Source organism: Balaenoptera ricei, chromosome 9 (genome assembly GCF_028023285.1).
Source record: "Balaenoptera ricei isolate mBalRic1 chromosome 9, mBalRic1.hap2, whole genome shotgun sequence".
In the NCBI taxonomy this organism is placed as follows: domain Eukaryota; kingdom Metazoa; phylum Chordata; class Mammalia; order Artiodactyla; family Balaenopteridae; genus Balaenoptera; species Balaenoptera ricei.
Window position 1 is genome coordinate 23,112,801 of NC_082647.1, and position 17,671 is coordinate 23,130,471.

Consider the following 17,671-nt stretch of genomic DNA (forward strand, 5'->3'; position numbering starts at 1 on the left):
GACCCAGTTAATTTAAGTTACACCAACAATTTTATTTACAAGTGCATTAAATTTGGGGGACTGTTTCTAGCTCTCTTCCCCAAATATTAAATAAGCTACCTCTTAACCTCTCTGTGGTTCAGTTTGCTCATCTGTAAGTAGTGATAATAACAGTACTTTGTAAAAACTAATAAGTAAGTTTATAGGCAAATCTCTTAGAACAAGGAACATTGTAAGGGCTGTATAAGTGTTAACTATTATTACTGCTACCATATAAACACTCTTAATTGCACATAAGCCATAGTTCTCATAAACTAAAGCTAGGAACGCCTCTGAACAGGGCTGGGGGCACAGGCCTGTCCTTGCCTTGTAAGTTGGCGCTGGGTAAGGCCCGGGTTCTCGGGGGATCCTCGTTCCCCCTTCTGCAGATGAAAATTATCCCTGTTCCTTTGCCTTTCCCCTCCCAACTCTGCAGAAATACTCTCCAGTACTCAACAAATATTTGCTAACAGGTCAGCGGTTTTCAGGAGGGAGAAACTCAAATTCAGAGTGGGTTGGGGACTCATTCAGGGGCCCAGCTGCACCAGGAGCTGAATAGCAGGTGGAGAAAAGCCTACGTTCTCCAGCTATTTCAGAGTCCAGTCCTTACGCCATACCTCCCCGCTCTGTGCACCTCCTTCCTCTGTGCTGCCTCCACCGTCCCGAGTGGATCTTCTCCAAGAGCTGCCAACCTGGAGCAAACAGCAGAGGCCAGGTGGGAATGCACCGATGGGTGCCCTTGACTCTGGCATCTGAGCATGAGCTGTGCTGAGGCCACAGGCTGGCTTGGGCTGATGACCTGGGCAGCCCACAGCCCACTGAGATGGAGGTGAGAGCGGAAATGTGGGCTTGTTTTCCTCACCCCACGTAGCCTCTGCTCCAAATAAGCTTTGAAGTTTCCCCTGATTGGTTTTGGTGCTGACACCAAAGGGAGCCACCAGGGGCCTAGTACAACTCCATCCACAACTAAGGCTTTGGGGGCATGATGGAGGGGAGAGGAATGGCGGCAGGTAGGGAGGAAGGCGAATGCAGGAGCAGGCCCTCTTCCACCTGAGAAGCGGCTGGAGATGAGCCTTGCTTGGGTCTGAGTGAGGCCAGCGTGCATTGGCAGCCTGAGCTCTTCTTACAGAGCGAACGGTCCCTTCTCTTCCCTGCCCTTCTGGTTCTCCTTGGCTCACTCATCTGAGTTTGGAAGACTCCAGTGGTCACCAGCATCGTCAATAGATCTTCTCAAATGCAGGACTTAAAGCCAAGAATTCCTAGCCCAGTGTCTTGGTTACGCTGAGCACCAGATCCTTGTCTGCAGCCTGCATGATAAACTACTTAATGCAGAGGACCCTTAAGGAGATAAAATAACTCATCCTGCCACAGCACTCTGTCCAGATGGCACCTTATCACACCAGGCTGCCCCGATCTGTTCACACGAATATCTCCTCATCTCCTCTTTCTCAGGCAACTGCCGTGATTTATTCACCTGGCAGTGGTAGGCATTCACCAAGTTAAACAAAACTGACCCACAGGCCAGAGCTGGCCTACAGGTGGGTTTTATTTTGCCTGCAGAGTACGTAAAGGAGTTTTGATTTGTTGTTGAAATCAGGAGATTCATACACAGATCTGGACTCCCCAGTTTCTCTGGAAAATTTAAAAGATGGGGCTTCAGGGCCCATGTTCCTCCTGCTTGGAGACAATCTGCTAGCACTCAGGAGGGGCTGCTCCCTTTAGACAGATGCTCTCCACTCTGTCCGTCTCCATCACTCCTCCTCCTCTCACAACTGAATGGCTTCCACTTTACGCATTGATTCCACCTGCCTGGTCCCTGTAGGCAGCTGAGTTCGCAGCTCCTGCTGGTGGTTTGGGCAATAATGGAAGCAAAGGTCTCCACCTGCCCCACCAAAGAAAGCTTCGATACATGCTTGCTGAAAAGGCAGCATCTGGGTCTTGCCAGGCAAAAAGAATGTACTATGCCTCTGGAGAGACGCCATCCCCACAGAGGTACTCTAGACAACCCAGCTGTTCCCTGGGTGGCCAACGGCAGTGATACTTGGTTCATCTGGCTGCCATCAATTCTTCCTCTGGTCCACCCTCTCTGGTGACAACAGGTGACGACGTGCCATTTGTTCAAGAAGAGAGGGAAAAGGTGTCACTGGCTTTATCGAGCCACCATCAGTCAGCAAGGAAAACACTTCTGGCCTTCACATGCAACTGTTCTAATCATTATCACCAGGAAACCGACCCAAACATCCAAGGACAAAAGGAAAGAAAGGGGTGGCGGAGGCGGCAAGGAGCGCGTCACTCCAGGCTGAGGCTTGTGGTGGGCACAAGGGGCACAACGCGGAGGGGCAGACCCAAGGCGCTTGGAAGGGCCTGAAGCTGGGGCTGTGGCAGGAGGCACGGGCGCAAGAAGGGCAGCTGCCACATTAAAGTAGCGAGCTGTGCGCGAGCCCAGGGAGTGAGGGCCTAAAGAAACAATTAACGGCTTGGGGCCCCTGCTTCAAGAAGGACAAGCCACTGCAGTAGTGAACAGCACTCATGTGGGGAGGACGCAGATGGACGGGCACCACCACCCACCCTGATGTTTAATGTGGGATGCAATTAACCCCTAGAAAGGGGACTCCGGAATAGAGGTTTTCAAACTAGATCCCCCTAATCCCCCAGGACAGCATTTTACAAAACTGATTCAACAGAGCTGCTCTGGTTATGGGGGACGGACAGGAGGCCCCAGCCCCACCCTAGCACTCCCCTTACAGGACTCCACAGCGCCAAGGAGCACAGTTCAAAGATCACTGAGCTTGAGTAAAAGCACCTTTTCCTTTTACAAAGCAGAACAAGCCACCCCAAAAGAGAGTTCCTAAGAGGCTAAGTGTTCCTACAGAGATGAACAGTTCCACTTCCCATTGCCACTTTGTTAACTATTTATTGAATGAGGCAGTAATAGACAGAATGGAAAATGACACAGAATCCATGCTCTGCTACTGGGGTCTTGCTTTTCTTCTTCTTCTTCTTGGCAATTTCTCAAACTATTAGGAGGTTATTTCACCACAAAGGAACACGGACTTTAAAGCCCCTGGACAGTTTCACAACGACGATAAAAAATAATAATTAAAAAAATAACAAATTGTAGAACTAGGACTGTTTTATGTAAATTTCCCTCCCTCCCCCCATTACGTACAGAAAAAAACATACAAAGAACATTGAATAGTTTTATATAAAACAAGCAAATACAAGAATCTGAAACTTTTCTCAAAGGCTGAGCAAGACGTGAAGAATCTTTTAATGTCGCATTAAAAGAAAAAAAACACATTAAATACACTATCACACACGGGGGGCCCGGGAGGAGGGAGGAAGAGTTGTCCCTGTACTCAAGGAGCAGAGATTTGGCCTGTCAAAAAGTCAGGTGAATTTAGCCGCTGGAGACTTGGGGCTTGCAGCTGAGAAATCACAGAATTTAGTCACAAAGAACACCCGGACCAATCAACACCTGTGAGAAGGAAGCTGTGCGGGCCCGGGCCCAGCAGGATGCACCTGGGAAAACTGCAGGGTTCCTTCTGAAACAGGGCCTGATCCAGGAGTGCAGGAAGCACCCTCAGCCCTCTCTCTCTAACGTCCCCCAGCGTGATGGCCAACCTTCCTCACGCCAGGTGCCCCCGTCAGTTTCAGTCTCCTCTGTTAAGCTACAGAAAGTTACAGGAAAGGAATAAATTGCTCCCATTGGTGTAACCTGGTCTTTGAAGATTTTTCTCTCCCTCCTTCCTTTCCCCTTCCAACCCCTCCCATGCCCCCATTCTCTCCGCACCACGCACACACCCACAGCACACTGAACGCGCACGCACTCCTCAACCCTTAACACTTCTGTTACCTTCAGTTCATATACATGACCAATTCAGGACCGACCTTAAAACCAAAGCGACATGTTAATAGTCATGAGATCAAGAAGGTTTCCTGGGGAGGGGAGGAGATGGGAGGCTGAGGAAAACCCTCTCGTCCCTGCCTGGGAGTTTTAAGGACATTCACTTGCCCGCGGCAAGGTCAGCACCTGGGCCGGCCCGAGGAGCGTCCCAGCTGCCAGACCACGAGGCCCCTGGACCTTGCAAGCACAGTTTCTGGACCTCACCCCATTCTGGAACATCCTTCCTCAGGCGAGTCCAGCAGGGGGAGTTCTGGGTGGCCACTGGGAGGCAGCTTTGGAGAAGGGCATGGTCACCTCTGCCTGAGTTTGTCAGTAGCTCAACGCATGACCCTGGTATGAACAAAAACCGGTGGCTGTGTCTGGCCACGTACCCAACACCCACTAAACTGGGTGAATTATTTTTTCCACAGCTCACCTTGATCTCATATAGATAATTCCATGCGGGTTTCATACATACATATATATATATATATATATATATATATATATATATATATATATATATATACACACACACACACACACACACACACACATATACATACACACACATACATATACATATACACACACATACATACACACACACATATATATACTTTATCTATATATGTAAATGTGTATATCCATATGTACACATATACATATATTCACACTCACACATACACACACAGAAGTATACACACGTTTTCGCAGAAAGAAGTCCTTGCCACAATTTGGCTTTTTTGGGACAGTGAAATTGACAATGCAGTATCTTGTTCCACCAATCCCAGAAAATCAAGTGGTGCTTTAAAAAAATGCAATTCCAAAATCCGCTGCCTTTCTTCCTTTTTAAAAAAAAGGTTAACAAAACTTTTCTTCCAAAGTCGAGAGACTTAATTCCATTTGATTGCACCTCTGCAAACGTGTAAAAAATTTTGAAGTAGACTAGAAAACGATGCCATGATATGGCTGCATGTCACTGTTCCAACGTCACCACCTCCACAGCCTGGCCGTCCATGGTGACTGCGCTGTCCGATATCCTGGTGGTCACAGGGGCCATGGCCACCTGCACCGGCCCATTGCCCTGGGCGAGGCTGGTTACCACAGTCTGGTACATGCTCACAGGGATCTGGACCAGTCCTGGGGAGACAAGGGGAGACCGTTGGTGGGGATTGGGTGCAGCTTCCCAGATGCTGGCTGGACAGGGCAATCAGCTCCAGCCCTCAGAGTATCACTGTCTGCAGCCTCAGGTAATTAATTGCACACCCACTGTCCAGGCACACATACAACCCTTTTCTCACCCCATTTTAATTCTTTAAAACAGACTATCAGGAAAGAAAATTTGGAGAAATTGTAGAAACATGCTTCAGAACAGGGCCTCCCCAACTTGCCAAGAGATGACTCTGCCTGCCGGCCTACCTTCAACTTTAGGAAGCATACACAGGCCCATCAGGTGTGAATTCTCCTCTCAACAAGTCCATCTCTTCTGACTGCCTTCTTCTCCAGGAAAGGCCACCATTAATTTTCTTTGATATTCTGCTACACTGACTTGTCAACCCTCTGGCTGCCTATGCTCAAGTTTCTCTCAGCTTGAAAAAACTTCTCCCTCAATCCTATCCTGTCTTCTGGCCATTCTCCCTCTCCTCAGAGTCAGCTTATTTAAAAAAGAAAAGAAAAGAAAAAAAAAAAAGCCTAGGTAATTAGTTTTCTGATATTAGACTTCATAGACCAGTAAAAGTTTTAAATACGTTCTGGGGTCAACTTAAAAAAAAAAAAAGACCCCCAACTACCTCCTAATATCACTATTATTTTAGAAAGGAGGGTTTAACAGAAAGAAAGGAGGAAGCAAATAATTTCAGAAAAGGGCAGTCCTCCCTAAGAAAGGAAAGTTGTAATTTTATATAACATATTAAAAAAAAGATTTCCAATTAAATAAGACAGAATAAATGCACATATAAAATTCCTCTTCCTTCTAAAATAAAAATTATAGTGAAGGAGGAAAAAAGATATAAATGAGGGATGTCAACATATTTCTGGAAGATGCAAAGCAGACGTAAAGGGGTTCTGACTTATCAGAGAAGGGGGAGCTGCAACTCCCGTGTCCCAGAGAGCTCAGGACATGGAGGCTCAGCCACTGCAGAACGAGAGGAAGAAGCCAAAAACAGGCGTTAGCTGACAGCTTGTATTCAACTGACTGGACCAGTGGGTCCCACCAACCCCAACACCCAGACCTTTGTTGACAGGACATCTGAAGTTCACCCACCGTATTGAGAAACTGACCCGGGGAGGCTGCAGAGAAGACCTACGGTGACATCTGGTGGGTGGGGAGGTGAGGGGAGGGGGGTGCGGAGACAATGAAAAACCTGGCTTGCGGCCCTAATATTTACCACCCTGAGGCTTACAGGCCGCCCAGCTCTGCCCTGCACACCCCCACAATCAGTGTTTCAGTGTCTCACTCTTAGGGAACACAGAGGGAACAGAGACGATGTGGGGAGCAGAAAAAACAAAAACGAATGCCCCCAAACTCTAATATCTTCAGAGAGAGAAAAGGTTTGTATCATAAAAGTGGATAGCTTTATTAAAAAGGAATGAGAGAAAAATTCTTTAAAAATCAAATAGATGAAATCCATGCCACAGAAAGATCAGAAGGTAAAGTCAAGGAAATCTTCTAGAGAGTAGGAAAGATTAAAAGATGGAAAGTAGGAGATCTTAAGAGGTCCAATCTCTGATAAAAGAGAATTCCAGAGACTAGAAAAAACAGAAGGTAGGAAATTATCAGACACATAGTAAGTAAATTTCGAGAACTGAAAAATATGAGTTTCAGATTGAAAAGGCCCACTAGGTGCCCAGCAGGACAGATGAAAAAAGATCCAGACGCTAAGACACAGCTTTGCAAAATTTCAGAACACCAGGGATAAAGCAAACCTCCCAAAAGATTCGAGAAAAAAAAAAAAAAAAATCGTCATATACAAAGAACTGGAAATCATAATATTGTTGGACTTCTCAAAAGCAAGCCTGGAGGCTAGAAGATGATGGAGCAATGTTTTCAAATGTCTGAGAGAAAATGCTTTCAGCCTAGAATTCTCTCTCCAGACTATGAAGCGACACCCAGGTCAGTTAAGCATGGGGGCAGAATAAACACATCTGCAGACTTGTACGGGCTCTAAAAACTGGCCCGCCACGCACACTTTCTTTGGAAGCTCTGAAGGATGTGCCCTACAGAAACGAGAGAGAAAACTTAAGAAATAAGTGGCCGTGGGGTCTAGGAGACAGAGACTCCACTGCAGGGAGCTTGGGGGCAGCAGGAGGGCCCAGGAAGGGGGCTGTGCAGCACATCTGAGAGGACAGAGGGGAAGTGGCATGAGCTTGTGGGATAAAGTACCTCGAGGGGTCTTCCAGAATTGGGTAGAACCGGTGATTACTCCTTAAAAAGTAGAAGAAAAAAAAAGCAAGGATTAACCATACCCACTCGTCTTGGCAGTGAACAATTTTTACGTTTATAAAATTTTATGTTTCTAACAATATAAACATAGAAACTGAGTTATCAAAAATTGATAACAAATAACGTCTCAACTCAAGACTATTGTTTAGAGCAATAAAGATACATACCAGAAAAAAGAGCATGAAGTGTTGCCCTTGGGGTACAAATATTTTTAAAAAAAAGGCTTTTAGTCCTTTTTGTCATTTAAAACTATATATCATTTTGATGAAAATAAAAATTAATTTTAAAAAGGGATGTTTTAACAGAATATTTCCTAATGCAAAAAAAAAATCAAACATAAAATAAAATGTTATTTTACAATGTCAAATTGTATCTAATCGTTTTCTAGGGGTAAGTGTTGCCAGTTTAGAAATAAGTATTCGATGATGCAACCTGAAATGGGGCCTGAGGTTCTGCTTTGTCGACATTTTTGGGAATCCAGGCTCACCCTGGTGTGTGTTAATGGAAATGCAAGGCATGGCCCACCATCCTCACACTTGAGATGCTGGGACCTAAAAGGAGGAAGGAGGAGGCCAGCTCACACTCGCAAGTGACGCTGGGAGGAAGCAGGCTGAGGGGCCACGCATTGGATTCAGAAGGCTGTCGGGTTCAATTTCTTTCATCTAGACCCTTGCAAATGACTCTTACATGTCTCTAATCAATTCCTCTTTCCGTTCACCCCTTCCTGCCACCTGTTATCTTTCTATAACTCGTCATTCCCCAACCTCAAATTTTCAAATCCCCTGATGTTAAAAAGGTTCCCAAAGCCTATAATAAAGTTCAAATGTTGGGTATGGTATTCAGAACCTCTTGTCATTTGTCCAGTCTCATTTCCCTTACTCCCTGTGCTCTGGGTATCACCCTGGACTTTCTCTGGGCCTTTGCTCAAGTTGTTCACTACCTAGAATTCCCTTACTGCCCACTCCTTCCCCTTTAAAACCCTCCTCTTGGAAGCCTATCCCAGCCCTAGTCAATACTGACAGCAGCCTCCTTGGGGTTCTCAATAAGCGCTCGACAGTGGGGTATAATCTGGCTTGGCCCAGTTAATGCATGTAGATAGGCCTTCCCATTCATTAGACTGAAGGCTCCTTCAAGGCCAGGCTTGGCTCTGGTTCATGTTCTATTCCCCACAGTATGAGGTACAAGGTGTGCCAAACACTGGCATCAACATGGCCTCAAGGGCAGCAGGCCAAGGGACTCTATCGTTGGTCTCAACCAACGTGCAGCTGGGCTCTACTCCCCAGTGTCTAGACTCCAGGCATGGGCCTGAGTGTATCTGAAGACCAAATGACCCCCTTCCATCACCCCAGTGTATCTTGATCATCTTCACTTTCATCCTCTCTTCTGGTCAAAACAGAAAAAGTTAGTGAAATAAACCAAAATGCCCTGTGGCAAAACCAGGACACCTCCAAAGAACCCACATGTTAGTAAACAGCAACCAAAACCAGAAGCAAAGATCAGTCTCATTCCACTGTTGTTGCTTCTGGGCTTGATTCCGTTCCAAAAGCTCCAAGCTTGGGGAACAAGTTACATACTTTACAAATACAGTGAATACAATGGGTGGGGAGCTTCTTCCTGACTATGAGCAACCGTCCTGGGTTAGTGATGGGGTGGAGAGAACCTTGAAGAACTGTGAGACTTAAATCTCTTCCACCCTGGCTTATGATGTGTTTGGGTTACCTAGGGTGCGGGTCCATGCCCAACACTGTTGTTAAAACACTTTTTAGTATCGTGGAAGATTTGCCTCAAAATAAAATGGAGAAAGGTTCAAATGCAAAAATACAAATTGGCTGACACTGCTATAACCAGAATGATCTTTTGAACACAAACTGATCTTGTTGCCCTCTTTTACAATTCTTCAGTGGTTTCCAATGGCCTGTGGGATGTAAAGTCCAGATCCCTTTGCAGGTATTTCAACCCTTCACATCAGCCCCTGTTGCTCAGTTCAGCCTGGTGATCCATGAATCCCGACCCACTGTACATTCCAGGCAGGTGAACTATTTGATTGAGGTTCTCTCCACACACACCTCCATAGTGTGCACACACTGTGACTTCTGCCTGGAATGACTGTCCCTGGCTTGTTCCTTGAATGGGCTTCTATTCTTCCTTCAATAGTCAGCTCCAATCTCTCCTCCTCTGTCTTAGCTCCTCTTTCCCCAAGGGCCCACAGCACTTTGCACTGGCCTCCATGGAGGCAATGGTCATATTCTTTTTTTTTTTTTTTAATTATTTATTTATGGCTGTGTTGGGTCTTCGTTTCTGTGCTAGGGCTTTCTCTAGTTGCAGCAAGTGGGGGCCACTCTTCATCGCGGTGCGCGGGCCTCTCATTATCGCAGCCTCTCTTGTTGCGGAGCACAGGCTCCAGACGCGCAGGCTCAGTAACTGTGGCTCACGGGCCTAGTTGCTCCACGGCATGTGGGATCTTCCCAGACCAGGGCTCGAACCCGTGTCCCCTGCACTGGCAGGCAGATTCTCAACCACTGCGCCACCAGGGAAGCCCGGTCATATTCTTTATCACTGTTTGCATGTCTTATCTCCAAGGAGACTGTAAATTCCTTAAGGGAGAGATGGAGTCTCCATACTTGAGTCCCTAGCGATCAGCAGGTGCTCAGTAAATGTTTTCTACACTCATGAATGAAACCTGCCTTCTGAGATTTCACAGGTGTCCTCGCCTAGGGACTAAATGACTGAAGTGGGTGAGTCTTCAGGTGATCAGGCTGTTTCAGAATGGGAGCTCTCAGTCCAGAGAAAGCAATACAAAAACAACTACACTCAGAGCTCTTCCAAATAAAACCATTTTTAAAGATTTCATCTTCTGTACTTCACCTCACAGTCAGGGAAGGAGTAAATTTGACCTCTACAACTGGGTGATAAAAGGACTCCCATACAAAGCTGTCTCGAGAGTGAGTAACTGGTGACAGCGACTACATATCTAAATAGCTTCTCGGAGGGAGAAATTCCATATACAGGGTCATTTCGTAACCTCGAATGCCTTGAAATCCCAAGTCCATTATTTTCTACATGCAGTTTCAGTCTACCTCTACCTTAAATAAGTGCATTACCATCCCATTGTGGGGATTTTAGAATCTCTGTCTCTCTCACACACACAGCCATTCTGACATGAGATTAGATTAAATCGACTCAGTGTCTCTGACCTAGCAGCCCTTATGTCTGTGGCAAGGGAAAGGGGGAGGGGGCTAGAGGCTTGGAAACCCAGCGTGCACTAAATCGGCCGGCTGCCCTTGGAAGAGAGATGATTAAATGCTGAGGTTCAGTAATCAGGCCAGGATTGTCCCTGCATCTGCTCAGCCTGCCCCTGATTAGCCCTAATCTAGAAGGCGTATGTTAATCTAAGCTTGTATTCTGGGTCATTTTGATTGATTAGGCAACAGGAAGCCCCTCCCATTCTACTTTAAGGACTTGAAGTTCTCCTTCAAGAGAACTTTCTAGTAATAAGACTAGCACAATCCTAGTAATAAGACTCTCCTGGCATTTGTACAGCACTTTTCAAAGCCCTCTCACACCCACTGCATATCACTAGATTTCTGCTAAGACTCTGGAGCAGTAGGCAGGGCAGGTATTCTTCCCTTTCACAAATGATAGGCAAGTTCCTTTGGCAGAACCATGGACTTATCATAAAGGCATGTACTTAACAAAATCCTGAAGATTTTAGTACCACAATCTCTAGTACCCCTGTCTTCCAAAGCTATAAGAAACCTTAGAGTTCCTCAGTTTAGAAAATCTAATCCCCCTTTTCTTTAAATTCAAAAGTAAACAGATAAAAAGTTTACTTAAAACAAAACATGGACTGAGAGAGACTGAGTGACTTTTTTTCCCCTCAAGATGACCGAGTTTGTGGTAAAGTGAAGCATCTGGGAGCCTTTGCACACACTAGTAAGCCCTTACCATCAAACACTATGTCCAGCAGGGACCCAGAAGGGAGAGGACTATCTCCTTTGGGCTCACTGCTGCCTCTTCGCTCAGGCTTCTTGGTAAGGTTTACAGAATTGGCCAAAATGGAAAGAGGCCAGAAGAGACTCAGGAACTTCACGTCTCAGCACAAGGATTTCCTTGTCAAATAGCAGTCAGCCCCAAATCCTGGAGGAACTGCTTGCTCCAGGACCACATTTCCCTGTAAAAGAAAACGAGACCTGACCCTGCTCTGTTTTTCTACCAGCTGGGTATCATTCTTGAGCCCAGATGGTCAAGCACACTGCTCCCACTCTTCTCCCACCTCAACAAGTGGCGATTACATCCTTCCAGTTGCTCAGGCCAGAAACTTGGAAGTCAAGCCATCTTTGACTTCTCGTGCAATTCATCAGCAAATCCTGTCAACTCTCCTTTAAATATAAACCCAGAATTCAACCACGCCAACTGCCGCCACCCTGGACAAACTCCTATCCTCTTTTGCCTGGACTACATTTTAGCTTCCCCTGTGATCACCCTGCTTCGGCCCTGGCTCCACTGCACTCTGTTCTCCCCCCCACAGAAGCCAGAGGGATCCTCTAAAACTTCCACACGAGGTGATGGACATGGGGGCACATTCTGAAAATTCAGACATTTGCTTGGCCTTGTTTTCTGCAAAACAGGAGGTCATGAGGTTCTGTAGTGGTCTGTCTCTGATGGTGTCACCAGGGGAGGCTTTGTGGTAGACCATGGGCGCCAACGAGAGTAAAATAAAGGTTAGTGTCACAGCCTTGCACGCTCTGGATTTATCATTCATGAGCTGATCTACTCTATTCCTGACTCCTCGCGAGGTAATGAGTTTCATCACTTACCTACCATGTAATGGATCTCTCTCTCACACGCGCGCACGCGCGTGTGCACGCACACACACACACATAAACGTATGCGTATAATTGGAAGTTACTTAGGGGAATTAATTCATTTTTCCCAAGACTAACTTCTTTTAGTATTCTGAGATTTGATGAATAAATCTATACAGCACAGTTAGCTAAATCTTCTTGAAATATTGTTTGGCAATGGCCACCCCGCCACCTCTCCCCGCCTTTTTGGCAGCTCTCTACTAAGGGAAAAATAAAGTCCAAATAGCTAATAGATGAGGGATTACACCAGCCTTTCCCATAAATACTCTACATTACCCCTTCATCACAACCATATCTGTCCTCTCAGCATACCCTAACCATCACATGTATTTACTCAGGCAGATCCCTCTGGCCTAGAATTATCCCTGCCAACCTAGGTCCTGTTCTTTCAACAATTTCCCTGTCTTTCAGGGGTTCCCCCAGGCACAACAGCCCACTAGGTTCTCTCCTTCAGGGGATTTTACTGCCTCTCCATTCATTTGGCACCAGATCTGTGCTAACCTGTTTCCAAATAATTAGTTTTTCTCTATACAAATCTGCTTACTTAGATTGTTGGCGGGACTATGTCTTTGAATACTGAGCAACCTGAACATAGTAGATGTTAATAATTGAATATGACAGTTGATCATGTTCTTCATGATTTTCAGAAACTTGATTACATTCCCATTAGCCTTGGCCTCTGCAGCCTGAAGAGGCTTAAAGCCTTTTACTCTGCTCCAGAATGAGTAGGATTTTCTCCACAACATTATTAAGGTAGCACAGCCAAATGCTGTATGGTAGTTCAGGTGCATTTTATGTGAGGGTAAAATAGGAGGTTTTATTTCCATTAAAGGTTTCCTAGTCAGAAAAACCTACGTGTGAATCCTGGCTCCTTCACTTACTGGCTTGTGAGTCTCACTTTCCTCACAGGTAAAATGGTCATTACTAATTTCACAGTGTTGTTGAGAATTAGATGTGCTGACATAGATAAAGTCTGGCACAGTGCCTGGCACACAGTAGGTGTACAATAAATGTCAGCTGCTTTCAAAGATGACTTTGAATAAGAGGTTTGATGAAGTCTGGCTAGGGTCACAGATGTTAGACTAAAGCTCGCAGGAAGCAGAAAGGAAAGCAGAGACAGCACAGATCTCCTTTCAGCAGCGATTTGCTCCTGCCAGGAAGCACATCATTCGCCAAAGGCCTTCAAAGATGTAAAGATTAGAGATAAAAACCATGAAATCGGGGCAGATGGGCTGGCAGGCAGCTTCCTTTCTGAATGCAGCTACGGTCAGAACAGGCACTGGAACTGCACCATGACATATATGAAATAGCTGCTGATTCAGTGCATCAGTAAATAAACAACCTAGGCTAAACCATTAATCAGTATTAAGAATGTTAAATATATGATCAGGGACAGTATGATATGATGTCATCATGCTGATAAACTTCTAAACCCAAAAACTAATAACACAGGCTAGAGCCCAGTAGAGCACAGAGCTGCAGGCCTAGTCAGGGTCACCCAGAACCACAGACTGCCCTCCCCCCCACCCCACTCCATGACAAGATAGAGCAGGACAGACGGCCTGAGGAAGAATGGGCCTTTCATTTGCCCTCACAATCTGGGAAACCTTTGGGAATTGTTGTTTGCTGTAACTGAATCTTTCAGCCCAAAGGCCTTCCAAGTTGGTCATGGAAATATCTTTAGTTGGAAGAAAAATATTGATAGTTGTGAGAGAAAAACAGCTAAACAAATAAATTATCAAATAAACACAACAGTTGGTGGAAGCGCAATAATTCTTAAAGCCCAAAGGAAAAATTCACAATGTAATGCCTTCTGTGGTTTATGGACATGAAAGCGAACTGTATGTATCAATATTAGGAAAATGCTGGCTTAAATGGGGAACCAGAAGACTGTGACTGGAAGGGATCGGAATAAATAAGAAATGAAACCATGTATTGTATTACCTAAGTCACTTCTGCAGTTTTTAAAGAGCCATCGAGGGTATCTATAAGTGTTTTTAGGGATGACAGGCAGGATGGAAGTCCTTTAAAAAATCTTACATTCAGGTCTGGAAAGAAGTTTACATCAGTGCCTGACATCTAAGGAAAGCCACTATTATATGAAGAAAAATAGGCATGGTGTGTTCTGGTATAGAAATGGGAGAATATGAAGGGAAATCAGGTAAAGAAGCTAGTGCAGTAGGCAGGTGGCAGGCAGATAAAGAGGCTGAGAATAACAAACACGGACCAGATGGAAAGAGGACAGACGAGGGAAAGAAAAGGAAGGTCATGAAAAGAATGTCGATATCAAATGAAAAGGAGCTCCAGGTAACCCTCATAATAGTAAGACAAGGGGGAAACAGAAGAAGCATTTCTCTCCCAGTGGTTCTGTTTCTGTTATATTAGCTGCTTCTGGGACATTTAATCTTCCTTTTCCGTGTTTTTTAAGTCCGTGGCTTTTGAGGGCATTTGAGGGATTTGTGGATTAAAATATGTATTACATCTGGCAAGTACTGAATATTCTCATGAAGCCAATAGCAGCCTCACAGGTACCCTGGTGTAATAGGCACTTCTCAGCATCCAAAGTTTTCTCCCCTCTTGCTAGACAATCTCAAGGCTCTCTTGGAAAAACCACTTTCTGGAATAACTTCCATAGCAATGACTCTCTCTGGGTAGGACAGTGTCACTGTGTCCTTAGCCTTGATTTTGCAGACCACCAAGAAAATCCTCTTGCCTGTATCCCATAAGCCAAACGTTAAAAGTGAATTCATTTTTACTTTATTAGTGAATGTATTTCAAAACATATTTTGGAGATATAATTTCACAATTCCCTCTTGAAATTACTGAAGTGCCCAAGAACATTAACAAAATCAGGGTTTTGTGCTTCAGAGTTCAGAATCATCATGGTTTATATCCTGGAGCCTGAACTCCCAATGTGAGACTGAACAAGCTGACTCCAAGGCCTGTTGCCTGACCAAGAGGGCTTTAAACTGAAAATGGCAGGAGAGAAAAATGTTCAGCTAAAGCCTGTGGGACATGTATATGCTAGGGAGGACATCTGATCAGAGATGTACAGAGAAGGGCAGGAGCTATACAGTAAATTTCCAGAGATCACTGGGAAGGGAGGTAGGGAGAACACCCAAAGTCTCCAAAGTCTATGTTGTGGACAGGGTGTGAGCAATATGTGAAGAGCTGATATCTTTAAACAGGAAATGGAGCCCACATGACAGAAACCTCAGGAGAAAGCTACCAAGCTGTTTAAGAGTTTGCAATAGTCAGGTGTAGAAATGAATACGAGGGCCAATCAGGAGTTATCCAGAGTTAAGAATGGAGAGTTATTTATTTTTCTGTTATTATTTTTAATTTTTTTATTATGGAAAATTTCAAATAGGCACAAAAGGAGAGAGACGAGTGTAAGGACCCCCATCCCCAGCCCCATGTGCCCAGTATCCAGTCCTTGCCTCCTCTATCTGAACAGGTAAAGACGGAGGCAAAAGGCTTCCAAAGATGCTCTCCTGATTTTTCAACCCCTCACTTAGCCCAATCTGTAGAGCACCATTTAGAAAGCAAGCAAACAAACAAACATCACTAGAACTTTCTAAGAGCATGCAAAGGGCAGAATTAAATTTGCTTTAGGCAGTAGGACACCTGAAGACAGCATACTGGAAAGTGGAAATAAACAGTTATGGGGTTTGACGGTCACAAAGAAAGAAATCTATCTTATAAACTTCATTTTAATAGATTATTTATCCTGCCTTTCCTACCTGGACTGTATTTAGCATAACCAAATTGTTAATGGGAACAAGTTCTTTATAAAAGAATTCCAGCTAATAAAGGCAGAAGGAATACTAACACTAGAGAAATCACTATTTTGAAACTCTTGGTGAAATAATGGATCTACACAAAGTCATCAATGGTTACTAAAACCATTAGGTGATCAGGTGATGAAGAGTGTAGAATAGAGGAATCCCACCACCCAGGCAGGATGCAGCGCCTGGAAGGGTATAGCCTCTTAGTTACTCTACCCTCTAGCCGCTTCCTTCCTTCTGCAAAGATGAACCCCCTGTGGCATTCTGTCAGCATCCACTCGCAATGGGCCATATGCCATACAGAGGCTTGACAAGAATACAGAACTTTTAAAAAGCACTGAGCAGGAAGGGCCGCCAGAAAGTGGTGTGGAGAGGCAGCTGCAGGAAGACTGCCTCCACCCACACCCTGGTGCCTGGGCCACAAAGGTGTCTCTGACATCCACCTGTGGAGGTTTACAAATCCTTCGGCAAACATGCCAGCACAATGAGTGCCGATGATGCCCATGTGTCTAAAGTAGACCTTATAGCCAGCTCTTAGCTGAGCCAAAGGCAGGAGAGGTCATTTCCTCCACACCACGCCGTTAAAATGGAACTTATGATGTGCTTTTCTTGTAGCAGACTTACTTTGTTTCTTCTTTTTTTTTAAAACATCTTTATTGGAGTATCAGACTTACTTTCTAATTATGTCTTCTTTAAGCTAATATGAAAACTAATTTGTATTCCTTAAGAACACAGCAGCTGGCTGCGGGTGGAGGAGATGGTCCAGGCTTACCCTGGCTTGCTTAGAGAAACTGTCCAAGGATTTAAAATGTGTCATGAGTCACCTGCACACCAGATAATCTGTGTGTGGCAACTAAGAATTGACTATGTTTACATTTATAAAACCGACAGGCCATTTCTGTCTCATAGGGCTGCTTTGAGGATAAGCAACATTATACTGATATGATTTAAGTTCCTGAGAAAAGAGATACTGTCTAAATTTGGGGTAGTATTATTATTTCATATAGGTTTTCTCCCAGGAGTCAAATCAACCATGTAGTAGCTACTAGAGGCAGACAACTGGAAGAAACAAGCTTAAAGGTCCTGCCCTTGCTCCCCAGAGGAGCTGAAAATGGAAGATGCCACCAGCTCAGTGCTCCACCCCCCAGGAGTGTTGTTCACGCCCCATGTCATGCATAAAATGAACAATCCATATACACGCTCTTGGCCCCTGAGTGTTCACATGCCCTCTTGTCAATGAGAAGCTCTGTTTAATGAGAAAAGAACTCTCCAGTCAAACAGTAGGGAGGGATGTGAAAGCTTAAGGAAGGGAAGGCCAGAAAGCAAGTCAGCTGTAAGTGGGCATTCCTAAAATTAAAGTCCTTTCTCATGGTTACAATTCATTATTATCATTATTATTATTGTTTTGTGAGGAGTGAGCAGGGGGTGGGGAAAGGACATGAGATTCTTGGAGGAAAAATAATTTTAAGGTGAAAAGACAAAACTTATAGTCAAGTAACATGGCTGGAAGTTGTTGCAAAAACATTCAGGCAAATTTCCTTTTCCCCTTCCAGCAAGCCTGAAATTGAAAGTCCAAGGCTCACTTAAGCAGTCAAGACATTTCAGGAGGTACAGACCAATCTCTAAACAGTCCTGTACACAAGAACTCACTGTGAAGATGGGCACATTG

The 17,671-nt window shown here is 44.9% G+C and overlaps 1 protein-coding gene across 12 annotated transcripts in view; it reads right to left on the reverse strand.

The window, feature by feature from the left end:
• Window positions 1-2,912: 2,912 nt before the first annotated feature.
• The window catches only part of NRF1 (nuclear respiratory factor 1), a 132,831-nt gene continuing 118,072 nt past the window's right edge, over window positions 2,913-17,671 (reverse strand). For 8 of the 12 annotated variants that reach the window (XM_059933412.1, XM_059933407.1, XM_059933410.1 and 5 more), the window contains 2 exons: window positions 7,290-7,331; window positions 2,913-5,047 (listed from right to left, as the gene is read on the reverse strand). In XM_059933412.1, coding sequence (XP_059789395.1) covers window positions 4,884-5,047; window positions 7,290-7,331 — 206 coding nt within the window. In that variant the 3' untranslated portion in view covers window positions 2,913-4,883. Of the gene's footprint in view, window positions 5,048-5,851; window positions 6,042-7,289; window positions 7,332-17,671 lie in introns of those variants that run through there. The other 4 variants (XM_059933417.1, XM_059933415.1, XM_059933419.1 and 1 more) reach the window with 4 other exon arrangements.